This window comes from Bos indicus, chromosome 4, assembly GCF_029378745.1.
Source record: "Bos indicus isolate NIAB-ARS_2022 breed Sahiwal x Tharparkar chromosome 4, NIAB-ARS_B.indTharparkar_mat_pri_1.0, whole genome shotgun sequence".
Classification (NCBI taxonomy): Eukaryota; Metazoa; Chordata; class Mammalia; order Artiodactyla; family Bovidae; genus Bos; species Bos indicus.
This window is the reverse complement of record NC_091763.1, coordinates 49,369,065-49,392,376: the sequence shown is the minus strand read 5'-3', so window position 1 is coordinate 49,392,376 and position 23,312 is coordinate 49,369,065. Positions and strand designations below refer to the sequence as shown.

Here is a 23,312-nt window from a genome sequence, read left to right as displayed (position 1 = left end):
GGGTGGAGCGATAAGTTCAGTTTTGTAGCCCATGTGTCTATAGTCATAAAGTAGTGATGTTCAATAAGCTGTTAGAAACTGGGTATAAATTCCAAGCAGGGTATATGTTAGAGTTATCGATGTGGGGAATAGCAAGTCCAAGGTGGTAGAGCCCAGGGATGTGGATTATAGTGAGTAGAGAGGAAATCAGCTGGAAAAGAAGCTTAATGCATAAGGGATCAGAGAAGGCAGAGAGAAATGGAAGAGTGGGGAACTGAAGTCCTGTGGGACTTTTTAAGAGAGAATCGAGTCCTGGAAGCCAAGGAAAGGTCTCAAGAAGGGAGGAATCATGAGGAATCATGCCACAGAGTAATCAAATACAGAGAACATCCATTGCATTTGGCAATTAGAGGATGGAAATGAGAGCTGCTTTCCAATGGGATAGAGGAGAAGCCAGGAGGAAACAAGAGTGCAGACTATCCTTTCAAGAAGGTGGGCTATGAAGTCAAAGGGAGGAATGGAGTAGAGGGTGTGCAGAATAAAGCTTCTTGGTTTTCTTTTTGTTTGCCTTTAAAATGGGGGACTTGAGCAGGTTTGTGTGTGAAAGAGCATTGCTCTCAGGAAGTGAGAGCAGGACACACTTTCCAGGGCAGAAGCACAAAAGATAAAAGTGAGAATGAAGACAGACACATTCATAGATCGAGTGGTCAGAACATACGCCTGCAAAAACAAACAAAACCCAACAAATCTATTTTTTTGAGTAAAGGTAAGTTTCCTACTGAAAGTGTAGTAGTAAGGAGCACGGGGGGCTTTAGAGGAGTGTTGAAGGTGTCTGCCCTCTAGCAGAGGACACTGACCAGTGACAGATAGAACCACCAAGTAACAAGGAGGGCTCCCAGAAGAGGCAGAACCAGAGATGCCTGCAGTTCCTACGAATGAAAAACTAATAAGCAACTTTGGCCCAGGGTATCCAAAGTTCCACAAAGGGAGAAGGCATTTACCTGTGAATCTTTTTAAGTTCTGAAGACCCTCCATCACAATATTAGACCTTCACAAGAGGACTAGCTGTCTGGGTGCTCAGGGCTGCCCAGAAAGCACCAGGGATCCTGAGCATCACGTAGAGGCAGAAATCTCCAGAGGCTACAAGCAGGGCAAAGTGCTGATTTGGTGAATAATTAATGTAGCACCACAACCTAAGGCTCCCCCACTCCCTCAGTGGAAAAGGATGTAGATAAACTCACAAAGCAACTTACTCTATGGTCTAATGATTAAACTTCCCGGGGCCCTATTTCATTTCAACCAAGTTAAAAGCTGACCAACTGGCCACTTAAACCCTTCTGCTGGGGTGATTAATTAGAAAGTAAAATCTCTTGACTGGACTAACAACTAACATACTCCCCTCATTTCAGAGGGCACTTTTGCCCAGAGGACTAAAGAAAGCTCAAGCTTTGATTCCAGTCATTGCTAAGGCAGCAGAACTGGGCTAGTTTACCGAAAGGGGGGCACAAAATGACACCACCGGCTTCTGTTCCCCCCTCTACTCCCAGGAGCTGGGTGAGGGTATATTTACGCCTTATATAACCAGACAGGTCACATTCAGGGCTGCTAGAGACCGGACATTAGAGGCCCTCTCTTCCACCCCAGCATTTGTACGCCATGTTATTCCTCCCGAGAATCTGCGAAGTTGTGCTTTTGTGGAGATTGTTAAGTGTGTCTCGAGAGACTTCCTCTCACGGTGAGATGAAGAAAAGTGTCAATAAACTAACCTACAACGTTGTTTGAGAAGTTACCTGAATTCGCACCTTACGTCTGGATTTGGATTTAAAAGTCGATTTTAAAAAAACAATTAGATGGGTAATTCAATGCTGTGGCCACCTGGGTTGCAGGCCCCCCAGGCAGGTCCTGAGTTGGTGCGCAAAGGCAGCGGAGCGAAGAGCACTTTGCTTCCTTGGAATGAAGACATCCGAGGTCGCGCCGAGTCCGGGTTCAGCAGGACAGGGGGCTTCCCCGCTTTCTCGGAAACAACCTGCCAGGTGACCCTCTTTCTAAAGGGTTAACCAGCCCACGCCTAGCGCTAGAGTTTACAGCCTTGGGCACCTCTTCGTGACTCACTCCTTATAAATGTAAATGCAGGAGCAAGCGGTAGGTCCCGACCAGCCCCCTCGCCCGCCAGGCGATTTGAACACCTACCTCCCAGACCCGCCCGAACGCCTCGGGGACCCCAGCGCACCGCTCAGGACACGCACCCGGCGGTCTCCCAGCAGCCCCGCACGGAACTGGAAGACCTACTACCCCATCGCATCCGCAGATGCAGCCTTAAAACAAAGGAGGGGCGGAGGGAGGGTGGGACCTGAACCTCACCCCCTCCCCGCCAAGCAGGGGCCGCCCGGCTCCCTCCGACCTGACTCCGCGTGTGCGCATGAGCAGAGGCGCCTCCCTTGGTTCCTCCCAGGGCGAAACTTTCTAATTCCCTTCTTTGGGCTCAGGGGCTGCCAGGCGCCGAGAGAGCGCTCGTCCCGCCGGGTGAGCAGGACACAGTGGCGGCGCGATGTTTCCCTCCCCACCCTCCCACCCTTCGCTTCCGTGGGAGCGGCAGGAAACGCGAGGGCCCCCTCTTCTCTGAATATTTGCCTTTTTCTCTCCACCTCTCTAGAAAAGAAGACTGGGAAAACAGCCGGCGGCTCGGTGGCCGTGTCCCCTGGGCTGCAGGGACTGGACATGGGGCGGCTCCAGGTGTTCGCGTTCAGTTTCTTAGGTAATTCAGAGGAAAGGGGGCGCGGGGTGTGTGTGTGAAGGGGTGGGCTTGGAGGAAGAATAACCAAACCTTTGGACTCAGCTTTGGGGGAAGCCTGTGGGAAGAGGGACTTGATAGAAATCTGCTTTGGGATTAATCGCCAGCGCCCTCGGTGGTGGCCGGGGACCGCATCCTGGGGTGTTTGTGCCCAGAGCTCCGGGTGCTCCCGCAGCTCCCGCTCTGGGCTTTGTGTCTCCGGCCCTTTTTCGGTGGGACTCTCCATCTCTGGGGTCAGGCTTCCTGGGCTCTGGGGTCAGGCTGCGAGGGCTCCTCAGAAGCCCATCCGGGAGAGTGCCTGAGCTGAGTGCAGGCTTCATCCTGGGAACAAATTGGGGCCATGTGGCTTTAATTAACCATCGCTGTTTGCCCCCGGATGGCGCCAGAAACAGCTAGATCGGGAGCTTCTCTGGAATGACGAATCGCTGAAGCCAGTCAAAAGCCTCAGGGATTGACCACTCGCCCCTTGTTCGGGACAGTGGTGTTCCCCGCGAACCCCATGATCCCCCGTCCCCGGCGAAGCGTAGGCGACCTCCGAGTGTGTGGGCACACACACTCACGCGTCCCCACGCTTACAAATTTCCACGCACACACTTGCACTGTCACCCAAGGATGCACAGGCTACCGTGTGCGTGCGAGTTCACATACTAGTGGGTGTGCGGCGTTTGGCCGCCTGCGTCCGGGTCCAGGAACCTCGTAGTGACCGGAGCTGCTTCCCAGGGCTGATCAGGGTGGGCGCGAGAGTAGGTGGGCTTCCTAGGAGTGATGCTCTCAGTTACTGGACAAACCTGCTGTATCTGTTTCTTTCTGAATCCTTCTCTCCACGTTCTGCCTTCCCGGCCTCACTCCATTGTGTCTCTTTCCTGTGTATCTTGCTTTTTTCCCCGAATCTACTCTGTCTCCGCCCCCTGCTTATTCTCTTTGCATGGGCCCGCTCCCTGCTTGTGCCCTACGCTGTCCGCCTGCCCCTTCCACAGCCCTGTGCGGAGTCGGAGTGAGCGCTCAAGAACCCGATTTCAGCTACGGCTGCGCGGAGGGCAGCTGCTACCCGGCCACAGGCGACCTTCTCATCGGCCGAGCGCAGAAGCTCTCAGTGACCTCGACCTGCGGGCTGCACAAACCCGAGCCTTACTGTATCGTCAGCCACCTCCAGGTGAGGGCAGAGAGATGGCTCCGCGCACACCTCTTCCAGTCCCCACCGAAGGGGAAGGCCTAGGAGACTCCATATCCTGCCAGCTATCCGGATAGGAAGCTCGGCAGTCAGGGAGTCCCGGGATCAGGCTGGTAGCTCACCCTTTTCCCTCATCTCAGTTTGCACAGTTGCATCCGCCAAACGTTTCCTGCCGCCACTGTATAGAAAGGCAGAGCTGCAGACAGATCTTAGGGCCCGTGCGCAAGCCCTGACCCAGGGTCTCCAAAAGCCCATGTTTTTTTTTTGTTGTTTTTTTTTTTTTTTAATTTTGTTTTTCAATCTTTCCTCTTTGGAAAATGTATGTAAAAGGTGGTTTGTCCTCTTCATTTTTTATATACTGAGTGGTGATCTTGGGTTTTCCCCAAGTCTTTCACTTGGATAAAGGGTATTCCAGCCCTAGCAAATACCTTGCAAGGTCACTCCAATCATGGAGAAAAGCACTCCAATGTTTTGCTCTCCTCATTTGGTGCTGCTCCCATCCACCTCCATTAGCTATCAAGATCAGATGCTTGCTTTTTCAAAATGCCCTGGTTGCCATGGTACCCTGATAGAGGAAGACCAAAATGAAATTTCAGAGTGTTTTCTGTTTCTAAAAGTGGATCCAGATCGTAGATTTCAAAGGTCACATTTTTAATAAGACTAATTTTGAAAGAAGGTACAAAGCATAAACTACCCAGAATCAGAATCCATTTCCTTGATTTTTTTAAGAGACTGATATCTCTGGCCTGTAAAGCAAACATAAGAGTTTAGGCTCCTGTACAGGGTAAGTTCCAAGTCAATTGCTCTAAATTTGGTCACTCCCCCTACATGTAGATCTGCCCTTCAGGAGAGGGACGGGATATTCTGTGGTTTGCATGCAGATGCCTTCAAATGGAGTCACTTTTAAAAAACAGAAAGAGAGCCCTTTCTGAAAACCTGATAAATTAAACCAAAGGAATGTGGTAAAGTAGATTCCACTTATTTGCTTCCAGGTTTATACAGAGATGTCTAGACTGCTTCCTCCTGATTAGAAGGGAGGCTATAATTACACTTTTTTAAAGTTCTGGTAATTGTTCTCTGGTATTAGTTTCCTTGACTACAAGTCACCAAAAGCAGTTGATGTTACCTTTTTTAACATTAGCATGTAAATTTCACCTAAAATATTATGCTAACATTTACCTCCAAGGCCAGGACATCCTGTAAATGAATTACCAGATCCTGAAAAATCCACCAGATCCTGCTTTGACCAGAATGAGAATTGGACTGTTTGTCTAAAAGCAAGTAGAGCCAGACTCTCTAGTTTGTATGATTAGCCATGAAATTGTGGGGCGCTTTTCAGATATCAGGGCTTCCCAGTGGCTCAGTGATAAAGAATCTTTCTTCAGTGCAGGAGACATGGATTCCATACCTGGGTCGGGAAGATCCCCGGGAGGAGGAAATGGCAACTCACTCCAGTATTCTTGCCTGGAAAATCCCATGGACAGAGAAACCTGGCAGGCTATAGTCCATGGGGTTGCAAAGAGTCAGACATGACCGAGCACACATGGAGGCATGCTATGCTTCAGATACAGAGCCTAGAGAAAGGAACTGGGCATGTAATTCTCTCAAACATTGAACAGGTGTAAAACTTGAGGCAGGAATCAGAATTATTGTGTCCAGGGTTCCCCTGCATTCCTGATTTCTGGTTTCTGTTTTCTAGTTAGTATATCTTGCCAGTCTTAAAATCCCTTTGGGAAGAAGGTGATAACCAATAGCTAGCTAAATACATACAAATGCAGTATCGTAGGTTGATACTGTCCTTACAAGGATATCACCTTTGCTTAATGACTTGCTGACCGGAGGACCAGAGACATATTAATCCATCCTTCATTACCCAAACATTATTGACAGGAGTGTTTCAGTATTCACTTACGTAACAAATTGCCAACCACAGGCATTACTTTCTGCAAAAATCCATAGGTGGATAATGTGTTAAATGTTGTTTGTAAGATGTGTGTGGGGTCTCAACAGATTTCTGCCTCGGCATCATTTTCAGACCTAATAAGCAGTTCAGAAAAACTTGGGTAGAGAGCCCAGCCTCATGTGGAAAAGAGAACCATTAAGTGATGCTGCTGTTTACAATTCACCATGATGGAGTGCAAAGAAGGCTGTTTTGGCCGTGGCTCACATTTTAGGTAGAAGGCAAATGTTAAGCCAGGAGTTTAAAGCTGCTCTAAAACTGAAAGTAGTGGTAGATTTTTCAGTTCAGGTCCTTGGCATTCTTTGACTTGGTCCCAGTTGTCAGTGCTCCCAACTTGACAGGGCAGCCTGGTGTCCCCTTCCTGGATATTCTGAGCAGTTTGTGAGCTAGCCTGCATGCTGCTGCCACGAATTCGCTGTCGGGGCAGGAGAGAAGCTAAGAAGTCTTAATCTGTCGTTCCCAAAGCTTCTTAAATATATCTGACTAATGAACTGTGGTGTTGGAGAAGACTCTTGAGAGTCCCTTGGACTGCAAGGAGATCCAACCAGTCCATTCTGAAGGAGATCAGCCCTGGGATTTCTTTGGAGGGAATGACGCTAAAGCTGAAACTCCAGTACTTTGGCCACTTCATGCAAAGAGTTGACTCGTTGGAAAAGACTCTGATGCTGGGAGGGATTGGGGGCAAGAGGAGAAGGGGACGACAGGGATGAGATGGCTGGATGGCATCACTGACTCGATGGACATGAGTCTGAGTGAACTCCGGGAGTTGGTGATGGACAGGGAGGCCTGGCGTGCTGTGATTCATGGGGTCGCAGAGTCGGACACGACTGAGCAACTGAACTGAACTGAATACTTGGTTTCTGCCTTATATAGGTTTTGGAAAATCAAGCCAGTTGAATTGTTCTCTTTTTATTTTCAGTTTGCTTTATGTCAGCAAAAATTCTCTAAAACCTCCTCTGCATTTTGCCTCAAGAGTAAGCTTTTCCAGCTATTCATTGAGATTAAGGCTTAAGCCTAGAAATTTCATTTTGATTAAATTAATAGCTTGTGGAAACAATGCCTTCTTTTACTTTTGACCTTGAATTTGCTAGAGAAGAGGAAAATTTCAGGAGTATATCATACTCCGTTAAGTTAAAAAGTGAAAGACATGTGCTAGGTCATTTAAGTAATTTTGGCACATTCGTTTTTCTTGAAGAAAGTAGGTTTGATTTTTGTATTGTGGACTTGATTTTTGGTGTGCATATGAGTGTGTGATTGCTTCCCAGACTCGTGAAACTATCTTTGCTTTCAGGAGGACAAAAAATGCTTCATATGCAATTCACAAGATCCTTATCATGAAACCCTCAACCCTGACAGTCATCTCATTGAAAATGTGGTCACGACATTTGCTCCAAACCGCCTTAAGATCTGGTGGCAATCCGAAAATGGTATGTGTGGTGTGGGAATAACTTCCATGGAGTGTGATTGGTTACCTGGAAAGTGTTTACAGGCGCCTGGGTGTTTGTAATTACGATTGGTTTCCCTATCCTGGAATTATGGCCTTCGACAGATTTACTGCCCAGAGCACTGACTTCTCTTGGTAAAATCTGATCCTTCTTCTTAAAGTATGCACTTCCTGTAAGAAAGAAGTCTTTCATGTGAAACCAAAGGAGGATTTCGTAGTCTTCATCCTGAGGGGCCCTTGGGGAGTGTGGCAATGTGCTGGGGCAGTCTGGGGAGGGCATGGGAAGGCCTTGCCCCACTCAGGCCCTTATCCTTCTGCAAAACAGCCATCTTTCATTTTGATCAATCCCAAAAGAAAGGGCAAAATCAGCGCCCACCACCTTCCTCCATCTAGAGAACATTTAGTAATAGTACTATGAATACACACTAGACATAATTTCTCAGACACTCAACATGGATGATGACCCTAAGTCAACTTTTCTAATGAGTGTGTGAATCCAACCCTTTTTCCTTTCTTTGCCATTTGGGTTGGGATTTAATAAATTCATCCAATATGATGTTACTATTGTGCTGCAACTAAGCTCAACTTAGTTTTGCATTTGTTTCCAAGTCAAATGCTGAAATTTGGCAACTAACAGTAGAGTTAATGTGTTGTTAATAATGAGTTAACTTTATATCTTTTTTTAAAAAAGCATTTATTAGAAAGGACTCTCAAAGAAGTGAATCTAAGCTTGGCCAGAGGAAGCCTGGGCACTACTAGATCCCTTTATTATGTATTCTATGCTCAGGAAGCTTTGGGCTGCTTTGCAGTTATTTATCAGTCTGTAAAAAGGAAGCATTTTTTTGCGCCACAAGGCTTTCAAGATCCAATTCTCGACCAGGGATCAAACCTGGGCCCCCCTGCAGCAGAAGCATGGAGTCCTAACCACTCTACCGCCAGGGAATTCCCAGGAGGAAGTCTCTTCATAGACTTATTTCTAATTGATTATGAAATTGTGCATGCTTTCTACTATTGATTTCTAGGGAAGGTTGATTATTCATTGGTAAGCTTTGGGACTCCATTGGTTATCAGCTTGATTGAGATAGATTAGATGTCAAAAAGCAATTTATCAGTTAAAGCCTTGTTAATTATTATAGGAGGGTATCTAAGTTGAGAGTTCGGGGTAAAAGAGAAGTTTCTGTAAGTCGGCACTTGAGTCACAGGGGACTTGTGAAATAGCATAGATCTGATTACAAGTTTGGGACCTATCTCACTGTCCACATTTTTCCAGTGAGACCAAAAGACAATTAGAAGGATGCCTTGGGAATTCCCCTGCAGTCCAGTGGTTAGGACTCCATGGTTTCACTGCTGATGGCACAGGGTTCAGTCCCTAGTCAGGGAACTAACATCCCTGCTAACTAGGTGCAGTGCGGTGCGGCCAAAAAAAAGACAGAAGGGTGCCTCAACATCAGTATCAAGTTAATACTTGATACAGACAGTAAAATAGTTCATCAAATTCTGTAGTTCTCGAGGAGGGTTTTTCTTGGTTACGTCAGGTGTTAATCAGTTTCCACAACTCTGAGTTTGTGGGACAAGAGAGGACAAAGGCCCGAAAGAAGGGATTTTCAAACCAAGAGTCTTGAGAGCTCTGTCTCTGTTATAAGAGATTAGATAGGATTAGATGGATGGAACTTCGTCTTTAGAAAGTCAGACGGATTGTTACTGTCTCCTATCATCTCTCTGCTGTCTGATAGTTCACAATTGAAGTTTCTTGATGAATGTGATTTTTATCTATTTTCTGTGTGTTTTATCCAAGTTGAGCTTTACATGATGCATTAAATTATCAGTGCTCAGGCCCAGAAACGGGCTTGGAATGTGCAACTGCTTTTAACTTAGCCCTCATGCTTTATTCCCAGGTCTGACCATACACCATACACCATAGAAGAATGATCTTGGTTCTTTTCTCCATGGATTTTTCTTCCCATATTAAAAAAAAAAAAAACCTGTAGCACTTTATCAGGTTAGGAATCTAAAATGGAATGTGCTTTTCAAGCCCACATCAGCAGATACATTCTTATGTTACAGAACTGGTCCTAGTCTTGCTCTGACTTTACATTATTTCGTTATCTCTTCATTTTAAACAAATAGTTCAGGTACTTAAAAGCCTGGGAAGGGAGAGACGGACAGTTGCTTAGCTAACATGTTGCTCAGAAAGAAACCTTGAGAGTCGGTTTGTAATATGGCTCTTTTTCAGAAGTTAGATAAGGTTTGTAATATGGTTCTTTTTCAGAAGTTAGATAAGGTTAGTTAGCATGACGATACTGTTTTTCTTTAACATTCCAACTAACTCATATCCGTTCCAGTGACTACTTTCCCTCCCTCCCCCACCCCCACCCCCAATTGACTTGGCTGTTTTCCAGTGGGAGAGTTTATTTCAAAAGTCTTACTGATTTCCTGAAAATACACCAGCCTGTGACATGATTCATTCTGACACATTCCTGTCTTTCTGCATTTAAGACCTCTCTTGGTCCGGAAGCTGAACCCCCAAAAGCTCTCTGGAGCACAAGAAACCTGGAAAGGTCTCCTTTACCAAACAGGCAGGCTCGAGGGCCCAGGGGATTGTGGAGGAGGTGCTTTCCATCCCTGGAATTCCAGTGGCCTTTTTAGCCTTTTAAAGTGGGATGACTTGACCCCCAGGGCATAGTGCAAAGGCTCATTTGTTTGTTCAGGCTTTCCCCTGAAAGGGAAGATGTTAGTATTTGTTCTGGGGCAGTTTATTTATTTGACCCATTCTTTGTCTCTTTGGCATTATTTCTCCATTGTGGCAATGCACCCAAAGGCTTCTCCAACGGGGATAGGTTTTTCTAAATTGGAGCGTAACTCACATTCATGATGGACTCCTGTTTTCTTTGCTGCTGCATAGAAACAAAAAGGAATATTTGTGTTTCGACTGGATTGTGTCCCTGTGCTTTAGACTGCAGAGCTGAACCCCTACTGTGCACAGGAAATGCCCCCTCTCGTTTCCCCTTTGAGAGTCCCTTGGCTTAGAGAGTTGGAAAGACTTTTAGTTTTTGCTAAGCAAAGGATGTCTTTCTTGACAGCAACTAAAAAGGCCTTCTGCCAGATGTCTTGTTCCATGGAGCACATTCAATACGTTGAACTCCAGAATGATTTATGACCAACCAAAGAGTCATTCTGAGATGTGCTTTATCACCTCAATCAAGTCAGGGCGTTATTGTTATTATCTTATCTTCAGATTAAGGTGGACTGCAGAGAGAATTTCTATGAGGAGCATAAAGATAGTTGAAGAAAATAGACTCAATTGTTCACAGATGTTCTTGTTTACCTTGCTATTTCCTTTTGTCTTTTTTAAAAATATCCTATAGGCGTGGAGAATGTCACTATCCAACTGGATTTGGAAGCAGAATTTCATTTCACTCATCTCATCATGACCTTCAAGGTAAGGAATCCTTCTCTTTCTCAGAAATGAGAGCATTGTGTAATTCCCCCTTTCAGAATGGATGGCTGTTGTGAGTTGGGCTAAGTGGGAACCTAAACATTATTGTTGCTATAAATTAGGATAATTGAGCAGCTTTTAAACATGGGCATGGATAACTACACTTAACAGATACTCTATCTTTGTGGCAATAAGTAGAGAGAGCCACTGTTCTATGATTCGACTGTAAACTTTTAATTAGATATCTGTTAATTTCCCCATGGAAAGAGACAGCTTTGACTCACTCCCAAACCACAGTAAAACATCTGGAGAATAAATCCCTACCCCCTTGGGTTGATGTTTTAATGCTGACTTTGGTAACTGGAAAGGAAGTGTGTTATCTTTAGTTTTCAAGGTTTTGCAAAATTTGTGGGAACGGTTTTACAGTTCTTTAAGAAATGTGCCTGCTTTCTTCAGTGAGGATGTTTTTCCCATCCTTTTTCTTTGAGAGATGTAAAATGACTCCAGGACTAAGGAATGGCCCTGTACAAAGTCTCTTTGTTTCTTCTTAAGCAGCTGCCTGGAAATGACAGGCTTCATATGGCTTAAAGTACATGTTGGTGCACACAAAACCCATAATTTACTTATTGCTTCTCAGATTAAAATCACTTTTGAATCGTTTTCTGTTGGGCATGGGGGCCTTATCTCTACCCTTGCAGGTTTTAGAAAAGGTGCCCAGGGTAGATTTGATTTACCATGTGGGCAGGTAACCACTAAAGTCTTGCTTGTGTCCTCTGCATGAACCGGGGAGGCCTAGGGTCAGGGGTGGGCATTGAGGTCAATGTGACTAGGGGAGATGCTGGGCTACCTGTCCCCAGGCCTGGGTTCATCCCCTTGCTTCTCCCCAGGAACCCACTCTTGCTGCTTGGAGAAAAGGTAGGGGGAAGGTTTACACTGTGACACCTACTCCTATGAGGCGGGGGAGGACTTTCTCTAAACCACTTTGTTTCTTCATTGGCCATGAGCTCAACCTGGCAGTTAGAATTAAGACTCAGCCTCAGATGTTGTCTGCCTGTTGTTCAGTTGCTCAGTTGTGTCTGATTGTTTGCAACCCCGTGGACTGTAGCCCACCAGGCTCCTCTGTCCATGGAATTTTCCAGGCAAGAATACTGGAGTGGGTTGCCCTGCCCTCCTTCAGGAGAATCTTCCCAACCCAGGGATTGAACCCGTTTTCCTGAATTGGCAAGTGGGTTCTTTACCACTAGTGCCACCTGGGAAGAAGGTGTACTTGCAAATAACTCGATACAAGGCAAGGTGTGTTCACTGCTATAGCAGAAGTTCGGATAATGTACATCAGCATGGAGGATGGGGAGATTCATTTTAGCCTGGAATAAAGGAGAAAGCTTTACAAGGAGAGGACTGTGATTGCGCTTGACCTGGGTCAGGAAGAGTGAGCAGGATTTTAGGAGGAAGAGGTAGAAGAAAAGGCCTTCTTGACAGAGGAAAAGGCCTTCTCTCTCTCTCTGTCTGTGGGACAGTTTGGACAGAGTTTGTTCAGCATGTACTATGTAGACATGCCTTGAATGTCTACACTTGGGCCAGTGAGGGGACCAACAGGAAGTAAGACTATAGCCAGAAGGACCTTGCTTCCTTCCTGAGGAGTGTGAACTTTATAGGAGATGGGGAGCCATGGACAGGAAATGAGACCTGTGTTTCAGGAAATGAGGGAGCCAAGAGGAAAAGCAAAGGAGGGCCTGAGGCATGGAGAAGAGAAGGCATAGAGGCAGGGGCTCTCAAGGTCCGCGGTAAGGGGGAGCTGACTTAGGCAGGGCTGTGGTTCTCAACTAGGAGGGAGCCACCTCCTGTAACTGGCGTCCTGGCAGTCTGACGTGGTGAGCTTTTTCTAATCATACATCACCCCTTGCTGCCATACTCTGCTACCCTCTGCGACTGCTAACTTTGAGTCATTACCCAGAGGAGGAGCCTCTGTTTGTTAAGGGAGTCAAAGGTTGAACCATGAACTGAAGAAAGATTAGAAGCAGAAGAGCAGAAGGCAGGGTTAGGAAAGGGATGAATCAAAGATTCCTGAGATGTCCGAGCTGGGGAACCTGGAGGCTGCTGATACCATTAAGAGTGGTGAAGACAGGAAGGGGATGAGGATGAAGAGTGTGTTTCTTTTTTTTTTTAATTTATTTTATTCAGCTATAGTTGATTTACAATGTTGTGCTATGCAACAAATGACTCAGGTATATATATATGTATATACATATATATACACATTCTTTTCCATATTCTTTTCCATTATGGTTTATTGTGGAATATTGAATATAGTTCCCAGTGCTATATAGTAGAACCTTATTTATTTGGGTAGCATTTCCCTTTTCCACTGGCACCTTCCTGACCCAGGGATTGAACCTGGGTCTTCTGTACTGCAGGCAGATTCTTTACCTTCTGAGCCACCAGAAAGTGTGACAGTGAAAGTGTTAGTCACTCAGTTGTGTCTGACTCTTTGTGACTTCATGGACTATAGACTGCCAGGCTTCACTGTCCATGGAATTCTCCAGGCAAGAATACTGGAGTGGGTTACCATTCCCTTCTCCAGGGGATCTTCCCAACCCAGCAATCGAACCTGAGTCTCCTACACTGCAGGCAGATTCTTTACTGTCTGAGCTACCAGGAAAGCTGAGCTACCAGGGAAGCCCATATAAAAGCTACATCTGCTAATCCCAAACTCCCAATTTATCCCTACCCCCTTGGCATCCAAAAGTCTGTTCTCTATATCTGTGAGTCTGTTTCATAGATATGTTCATTTGTGTCATATTTTAAATTTCATACAGTAAGTCACATATGTACCAACAAGTTCTGTTTTGAGAGTTCATAGGTCCAGTTTATTCGTAAGACCGACAAAGTTAGCCTAGGTACCTAATTAACACAATCAGCTGTGTAGTACTGTACTATAATTGGTGTATCATACTTTTCACACAAATGATACATAAAAGAACAAGCCAACACAAAAAATAAAGAAAACATTTTTAATCTTACAATAGTTTGGAAAGTACAGTAGTACAGTGCAACAGTTGACATCTGGGGGCTGGCATCAAGGGAACAGCGAGAAGAGTTACCAACTGGAGGAGGGAAAGGAGGTGGGAGATGGTAGAGCTAAAGGGTCATCAACAAGGAAGACGGAGGGCAAGCTGGGATTTCACCCACGCCTGATGTTGATGGCACAGGTTCTGGTTCCTTGCTGGATCCAATTCTATCTACTCTCTTGAAGAAAAAAGATCCAGTGATGTCTGGGTAGTAACATGTTCACATCTTTGAAAATTCCGAACTTGAAAGTTCATATGTAGGGGACTTAACTGTGTAAGGGATATCATATGGTATTTGTCTTTCTCTGTTTCACTTAGTATGATAACCTCTAGGTCCATCTGTGTTGCTACAAATGGCATTCTTTCATTCTTTTTATGGCTAAGTAGCATTCCATTGTATATATGTACCACATCTTCTTTATCCATTCGTCTGTAGACTGACATTTAGGTTGTCTCATGTCTTGGTTATTATAAATAGTGCTGATGTGAACATCTTTTTGAATTATAGTCTGGATACAGGCCCAGGCTTGGGACTGCTGGATTATATGAGAATGTTTTCAGGCAGATAGATGCTTACTAACTGGATTGGATTTTCTTAGGCTTGCATAATCTAGTTAGCATATTGACAGTCTGTTTTTGTACATAGCCAGACATTTCCAAGCTCACAGCTTTTTTATTTAGTATAAATTCAGAAACAGCCACGCAGCAATGTAAGGCCTGAGAAGGTCAATGACTCAGCAAACAGCATAGAGAGACTTCCCTTCTGTAGGTAAAATGCATTGTCCTGGTTTCCAGCAGCTTCCTAACCTCACAGGAATTTGGCCTTTTGGGACTTGGAAGGTTCCAGAAGGGAGGAATAAGGAAGCACAGCCAGGATAGCTGTAAGGCTCCCTTGCAACATAGAGACATCAGGCTAGTCTCTCTCCAGGTGTCACCACCCAGGAGGTGTGTCCCGTGGGAGGGTTTGCCATGGTTCAGTTAGTTATTGGGGTTTTTTCCCCCTTATTTTAAAATTCTTAGCCTAATACTCTCTCAGGTTTAATATAAAGTATTATTTCCTTATATTTCTGAATAGGTAAAAAATAAATTAAGCCTGAACAACTAGTAAATGCATAAGCCAAAGAATCTATCAAAATATGACTTTCCATTTCCTTATCCTTGTCTCCTTTTATCAGTGAGAAAGACCGTCAAGATTATTAAGGAAGGTGTGAGGAGATCTGGGCATGTACTGCTTTTCACTTCAGTTGTCACCCAGATTTCTATCAAGTTGTCACCCAGATTTTATTTATTTTTTTATGATATGAAGTGTTTTTTATGATATGATATGTTCAAGTTCTTGGTCATCTTGGCCTGCAACATTTGATCTCTCTGAAAAAAATTTTCATTTTTATATAATTTTTAAAGGTCACTCTCCAGTAACAGTTATTACAAAATATTGGCTATATTCCCTGTGTTGTCCAATACGTCCTCAAGCCTATCTAACACCCAACAGTTGTTCTCTATGAGTCAAGCACTGGTTGGAATTCAGAAGTGCCTTTGTTCAGATTCTGTTGGCTGAGTCAGCTTACCTTTCATTCATCACTGTTGAAGCATTTGCTTATTCTTAGAGTTCATTTTGTTTCATCTCATATTTCCAGTTGTCCCTGTTCACCACAACCTCCTATATCTGCGTCCTGCTTGTTTCCAGAATTCTTGTCCTTTTCCTCCTTCTGACATCCATTTTTCAGGCTGCTATTACACCAGAAACCAGAGGCAGAAAAGATCTTCATTCAGCCTGGATTTGATAGGTCTTCACTCAGCCTCAATTGAAGCCTCTCTGCGAATAGCTGGCGAGTTAGGTGATCTCTCTGAGCCTTCATTTCCTCATCTGTCAGACAGATGTGTTGGGAAGGTGTGTTAGTGTGCTAGGACTGCCGTAGCAAACTGCACAGACTGGGTGACTTAAACAACAGAAATGTATTTCTCAGAGTTCTGGAGGCATGTAGTCTGCGATGAAGGTGTCAGTAGAGGTGGTTTCTTCCGTGGCCTCTTTCCCTCCTTGGCTTTGTACATGACTGTCTTCTCCCTGGGTCTTTACCTCTGTACCTGTCTATGTCCTAATATATCTTCTTCTTTAAAGACATCAGTCATATGGGATTAGGGCCCACTCCAATGACCTCATAATTTTACTTTCAGTTCAGTTCAGTCGCTCAGTTGTGTCCGACTCTTTGTAACCCCATGGACTGCAGCACGCCAGGCCTCCCTGTCCATTGCCAACTCCCTTAGCTTACTCAAACTCATGTCCATTGAGTAGGTGATGCCATCCAACCATCTCATCCTCTGTCTTCCTCTTCTCCTCATGCCTTCAATCTTTCCCAGCATCAGGGTCTTTTCAAATGAGTCAGTTAGTCACATCAGGTGGCCAAAGTATTGAATTTTCAGCTTCAGCATCAGTCCTTCCAATGACTATTCAGGAATGATTTCCTTTAGGATGGACTGGTTGGATCTCCTTGCAGTCCAAGGAACTCTCAAGAGTCTCTTCCAATACCACAGTTCAAAAGCATCAATTCTTTGGTGCTCAGCTTTCTTTATAGTCTAGCTCTCACATCCATACATGACTACTGGAAAAACCATAGCTTTGACTAGATGAACCTTTGTTGGCAAAGTAATGTCTCTGCTTTTTAATATGCTGTCTAGGTTGGTCAAAGCTTCTCTTCCAAGGAGTAAGCGTCTTTTAATTTCATGGCTGCAGTCACCATCTGTAGTGATTTTGGAGCCCACGAAAATAAAGTCTGTCACTGTTTCCACTGTTTCCCCATCCATTTGCCATAGTTACCCTTTTAAAGACCCTTGTTATTGTTCAGCAGCTATGTCCAACTTGTTGCGACCCCATGGACTGCAGCACACTGGCTTCCCTGTCCTCCACTATTTCCCAGACTTTGCTCAAACTCATATCCATTGAGTTGGTGATGCCATCCAACCATCTATTCTCTGTTGCCCCCTTCTCTTCTTGCCATCAATCTTTCCCAACATTAGGGTCTTTTCCAACGAGTTGGCTGTTCATATCAGGTGGCCAAAGTAATGGTGCTTCAACATCAGTGCTTCCAGTGAACATGGAAGGTTGATTTCCTTTAGGATTGACTGGTTTGATCTCCTGCTGTCTAAGGGACTCTCAAGAGTCTTCTCCAGTATGACAGTTTGAAAGCACCAATTCTTTGGTGCTTAGCCTTTTTTACAGCCCAACTCTTACATCCATACATGAATACTGGAAAAACCATAGCTTTGACTAGATGGACCTTTGTTGGCCAAATGATGTCTCTGCTTTTTAATATGCTGTCTAGGTTTATCATAGCTTTTCTTCCAAGGAGCAAACGTCTTTTAATTTTGTGGCTGCACATACCATCTGCAGTGATTTTTGGAGCCAAAGCAAATAAAATCAGACACGGTTTCCACTTTTTCCCCATTATTTGCCATGAAGTGATGGGACCAGATGCCATGATCTTAGTTTTTTGAACGTTGAGTTTTAAGCCAACTTTTTACTCTCCTCTTTCACCCCCATCAAGAAGCTCTTTAGTTCCTCTTCACTTTCTGCCACTAGAATGGTACAATCTGCATATCTGAGGTTGTTGATATTTCTCCCAGCAATTTTAATTCCAGCTTGTGAGTCATTCAGCCTGGCATTTAGCATGACAAACTCTGCATATAAGTTAAATAAGCTGGGTGACAATATACAGCCTTGACGTACTCCTTTTCTAATTTTGAACCAGTCCATTCAGTTCTAACTGTTGCTTCTTGATCTGCATACAGATTTCTCAGGAGACAGGTAAGGTGGTCTGGTATTCCCATCTTTTGAAGAATTTTCCACAGTTTGTTGTGATCTACAAAATCAAAGTCTTTAGTCTAGTTAATGAAGCAGAAGTAGATGCTTTTCTGGAATTCCCTTGCTTTCTCTATGATCAGATATTTGCAGTTTGATCTCTGGTTCCTATAGCTTTTCTAAATCTAGCTTGTACATCTGGAATTTCTCTGTTCACATACTGCTGAAGCCTAGCTTGAAGGATTTTGAACATTATGTTGCTACCATGTGAAATGAACACAGATCTACAGTAATTTGAACTTTCTTTGGCATTGCCTTTCTTTGGTATTGGAATGAAAACTGACCTTTTCCAGTCCTGTGGCCGTTGCTGAGTTTTCCAAATTTGCTGGCATATTGCATGCAGCACTTTAGCAGCGTCATCTTTAAGATTTTAAATAGCTTAGCTGGATTTCCATCACCTCCACTAGCTTTGTTCAGAGACATGTTTCCTAAGACCCACATGACTTCACAGTCCAGGATGTCTAGCTCTAGGTGAGTGACCACACCTAGCAATGTTTCCAGAGTTCATCTGTGTCATAGGAAGTATCTGAATTTCAGTTCTGTTTATTGCCGAGTAATAATAGTCCATTGCTTATGTGTATCACCTTTCGTGTATCCAGTATCCGTTGATGGACACTTGAGTGATTTTCACTTGTTGGTGATTATGAATAATGCTGCTCTGAATGTTTATGTATGAGAGTCATCTGAGTCTCTGCTTTCAGTTACTTTGGGGTGTGTAGCTGGAATTTCAGGGTTCTCCAGCTTCTTGCATTAGTAATTCCTTCCCCTTGTTTTTCCAAAGCACACTGCATGTGACTCTACTATACAGTGTGATGGGTATTTTTGCAAATGATTTCTACACATTCCTGGACCTTATTGGACGAGTTACAGCACTTAGACCATGTCTGGTACTGAGTAGCTGTCGTTACACATCTACTGAATGATTAAATGATGGCATGAAGGAACAAGCACTCAACCTCAGCTGCACGTCATGGGCATGGTGGCTTAATGTGCCAAAACTTGTCTGCACTAAGGCCTGTTTATAATCAGCTTCTAAAGAGAAACAGCTTACTAGTCTCTAATAGGGTGGGAGAAAGTGCAGTATTTAGAGGTGCGACACTGCTGCAAGAAGAGGCTCCGTGGAACAGCTTGAAGTATTTGAAATCCAGCCACAGTGAAATACCAACCACATGCAGTCAGGGTTTGTAGTACACAGTTGAGTGATATTTTCCTCTGGGATTTAAAAAAATATAGATAACCAATAAAAGCATGCAGTGAGTCTCTTCTACCCTGCCTTTAGACATTCCGTCCAGCTGCTATGCTGATAGAACGGTCGTCTGACTTTGGAAAAACCTGGGGTGTATACAGATACTTTGCTTATGACTGTGAGAGCTCATTTCCCGGCATTTCCACCGGCCCCATGAAGAAAGTTGACGACATAATTTGTGATTCCCGATATTCTGACATTGAGCCCTCAACGGAAGGAGAGGTTTGTTTATACTTTTTATTTTCCATGCTATTTACAAATCCAGTTTTTGATCATAGCAAAAATATCAATTGCTCTTATGTCTATTTTTAGGTGATATTTCGTGCTTTAGATCCTGCTTTCAGAATAGAAGATCCTTACAGTCCAAGGATACAGAGTAAGCCTGTTTTCAAATAAAAGCTTGGATGGAAAACAGCAATCATGGGAGAAAGTTTACCCAGACCACTGCTACCCAGAATCTAAATACTCAGTGCTAAATCCACCCTCTTCATTTCCTTCTTTCTCTGCAGTGCTCTACCAGAAGCTCTTGAAATTGGCAATAATCAAAGTCCTCACTGACAGGAACATATTTTGATAAGAGTAAAAGGTTGATGTCATAAGTCCTCAAACCATTATGCTGGTCATATAATACTTTATTTACTTTTTTGTTATATATATGTATGTATGTATGTATATATGTATATAAAAATAACATATGTGTGCTAAATTTCTTCAGTCATGTCTGACTCCTTGCGACCCTGTGGACTGTAACCCACCAGGCTTCTCTGTCCATGGGATTCTCCAGACAAGAATACTGCAGTGAATTGCCATGCCCTCTTCCAGGGAATCTTCCCGACTCAGGGATCAAACCCAAAGCTCTTAAGTTCTCCTGAATTGGCAGGCAGGTTCTTTACCACTAGTACCAACTGGAAAGTCATATATGATATTTGTGTGTGTGTGTGTATGATACATTAATATATATCCTATATATTATGTGTATACGTATATAATTATGTATATGTATAATTAAGGCTTCCCTGGTGACTCACCTGGTAAACAGTCTGCCTACTAATGCAGGCAGACAAGAGACATGAGTTCAATCCCTGGGTTGGAAAGAGACCCTGGAGAAGGAAATGGCAACCTGCTCCAGTATTCTTACCTAGAAAATTCCATAGACAGAGGAACCCATGGGTTTGCAAAGAGTTAGACATGACAGAGCTCACATGCATAATTAAGGTACAGGTTAGCTTCCCTGGCAGCTCAGTCGGTAAAGAGTCTGCCTTTAATGCAGGAGACCTGGGTTCAAACCCTGGGCTGGGAAGATCCCCTGGAGAAGGGAATGGCAACCCACTCCAGTATTCTTGCCTGGAGAATCCCATGGACAGAGGAGCTTGGTGGGCTATAGTCCATAGGGTTGCAAAGAGTCGAACACAACTGAGTGATTTTCACTTTCACTTTTAGGATGTTGCTAACAAAGTGTCCCCCAAAATGCAGCATCTCAAACAAAAAAGTTTATTTCTCTCTTACAGAATTACCCAGAGGGATTTCCAGATAAAGTACTTTTCAACCTGCCACAAGCAAGCAGTCTTACCAGATAAAATACAGGCTGAAACCCTGTTCAATATGAATTTTCAGACAAATGATAAACTATTTTTTAGCATAACTATATCCCCTGTAGTATTTGTGACTAGTATGAGCATATTTCATGCAATATTTGTGGGTGAGGAAAACCATGTCTCATGTGGTATTTGGGGCATATTTGTACCAAAATGATTAGTTGTTTATCTGAAATTCAAATGTAACTGAGCACCTTGTATTTTTATTGCTAAATCAGGCACTTGTAGCCATTAGATCACCTAGGTTCCCAAGTTTCTTGTGGCTTATAGTCTGTGCCCACATGGTGAGACCTGGAAAAACCTCACCTTATCCTTGTACCAACCTGCAAGAGGGGGCAAGTAAAAGGCAAGTGGCTTAGAAGCCATACATCACATTTGTTCACACGCCATTGGCCAAAGTAGTCCCCTGGCTACACGGCAGGAGATGCTGGGAATCCTCTCTGGCTGGTGGCTGTGTGTGTTCTCAAACTCTTGGCCAGGGCTCTTATTGTCAGAGGAAGAAGAAAAGAAAGAATCCTGGGGGAAATCATGGGTCTCAACCTTGCTTAATATGATCAATGAGGGTTGTAGTTCCATTTTCCAGATGAGTCAACTGAGGCTTAGAGGGTTGGACTAACATGCACAAAGTGACTTGGCTATTTAATGTCGGATCCTAAGTGTTCTTGTTATGACTCTCAGTTCAGAGGGCTTTCCATTGTTCAGTAACCATGCTTATGTCCTCACAAAAATACAATTTGATCTTGGGAGGCAGAATGTGCACTAATTAAAAGAATGGGCTTTGGAGTCCAACAGAGCTGGGTTTAAGTTCTAGCTCCAGTATATTCTGTGATCTTAGGCAAGGAATTTATTTAAAACTTTTCTTAGTCTTTATTTTTTCATCTGTAAATGGAGATAATCATATTGACCTTTTGGTTGTTGTGGAAGGAAAATGAGTTAATATATATAAATGACTCACCAAAGCGCCCGACACATAGAAAGTGCTGGATCCGTGAAGCTGTTGCCACTCTTGTTGCTGCCTTCAGCTGTCACTCAGACCTTTTCTAGACTGGGTCCCACACCTCAGAGCGAAGGTGAGGCTCCCTCTCTCCAGCTGCTGAGGTGCAGTCAGCTGAGCAGAGTTGGGGCAGGGTCTTGCTGGTCTTCCCCTAATTTGAACCAAGCCCCCATGGCGCGCACACACATCCTTACCCCCCAGCTCACAGCATGAAAGAGTAGAATTGAAGGACTCCAGGGAAGATTGCCATGAAAGTACTGTTTCCCCACTTAAATTAATTTTTCAAGTGGCCCAGATCATCTCTGGTCCAGAATTTATTCATCCTATCATCAAACACATTTTTTACATGTTTAAATTTTATTAAAAAAATATTTTTATTGGAGTACAGTTGGTTTACCTTGTTGTATTAGTTTCAGGTGTACAGCAAAGTGTTTCAGTTATACATATATTCATTATTTTCCAGATTGTTTTCTCATATAGGTTATCCCAGAATATTGAGTAGAGTTCCTTCTGCTGTATACAGGAAGTCCTTGTTGATTATCTATCTTATATACAGCAGTGTGTGTACGTTAATCCCAAGCTCCTGATTTAGCTCTCCTTCCCCCCACCCCCGCCCCGCCATGTTTCCCTTTGGTAACCATAAGTTTGTTTTCAAAATCTGTAAATCTTTCTGTTTTGTCAATAAGTTCATTTGTATCATTTTTTAAAATTAGCTTCCACATATAAGCGATATTCTGTCTGACTTCACTTAGTATAATATCAAATATTTAATGGCACGTTCAGCCTTGTGCCATTTCTAAGTGTGCTCTGGGAGACCTGTGCTCCCTGCTCTCAAAATCCAGTTGCGAGAAGTGTCTGCACACGTTCCTTGACCAACACTTCCTGGGTCTCTCAATGGACTCTTAAGTTTGTTCCTTTTGGGTGGTACTTGTTTTACTTGGGGAATGTGCTGCCATTAGAATTCTATTGTGTTTGCTGTTCAATGGCATCAGAAAACCTATTTCTATATTAAACAAGCATCCATTGTAACAGATCATGCTTTGGATTTACTTTGTGATCAAGGGAACAATATCTCTTTAGCTGTCCCTATTGTTCTGAGTCCTCTGAGACTCACTTCAGAAGTGATTGTGCCTCTTACAACAGCAATCAATTTGAGGCTTAGATGTCGTTAAATATGGCAGGAGAGCTCGAAGGGAGCACAGTTGCTCTTCTGAGGACTTCCACAGAGATCAGCTCAAGGGTTTCTAAATACTCCAGCTGCTCTTCAAGTTTGTTTTTTGGCCTCTTGTCAATAGGCACTTGTGCTCGTTCTGTGCAGGAGAAAATGCTGGCATTCAGAAATTCCATTCAGCGAAGTAGTACCACAATTTCTCTGTTTAGTTTTTGCTTTTACAAAGAGCCTAAGTTGAATGCATGGCCTCATAGACTTTCTCTTTCAACCCACAGCTATTTCTATAGTCTTCATTGTATGCCGTGCATATGTTACAAGTATTTAAAATTGTATCTAGGCTTTGAAAGTATCTGATGTATTGGGCAAATGCCCCATTGTCCTGTGTTGTAAATTGTAAGAATCCATCGACAGAAATGAAAGAAAAGCTCAGAAGCAGTTTCAGGCTATGGAGCTAAAAGGGAAGGGCAGGTAGACTGTTTAGTAACTCATGTTTAGCAACTTAGTGGTTAATGAAAATACTGATGGAGAAGGCTATATGACTGTTGCTTTATCAAGTTACTAGAGAATGTAATTGACGGCCCCGCTTCTGTAATAAGCATTG

General features: G+C 43.8%; 1 protein-coding gene across 1 annotated transcript in view; it reads left to right on the top strand.

Annotated features, from left to right (window-relative positions):
* The first annotated feature begins 2,353 nt into the window (after window positions 1–2,353).
* LAMB1 (laminin subunit beta 1) overlaps window positions 2,354–23,312 on the top strand; it is a 76,936-nt gene continuing 55,977 nt past the window's right edge. Inside the window, exons 1-7 of the mRNA XM_070787755.1 lie at window positions 2,354–2,502; window positions 2,633–2,734; window positions 3,748–3,923; window positions 7,193–7,328; window positions 10,711–10,784; window positions 18,985–19,173; window positions 19,264–19,327. Coding sequence (XP_070643856.1) covers window positions 2,698–2,734; window positions 3,748–3,923; window positions 7,193–7,328; window positions 10,711–10,784; window positions 18,985–19,173; window positions 19,264–19,327 — 676 coding nt within the window. The 5' untranslated portion in view covers window positions 2,354–2,502; window positions 2,633–2,697. The remainder of the gene's footprint in view (window positions 2,503–2,632; window positions 2,735–3,747; window positions 3,924–7,192; window positions 7,329–10,710; window positions 10,785–18,984; window positions 19,174–19,263; window positions 19,328–23,312) is intronic.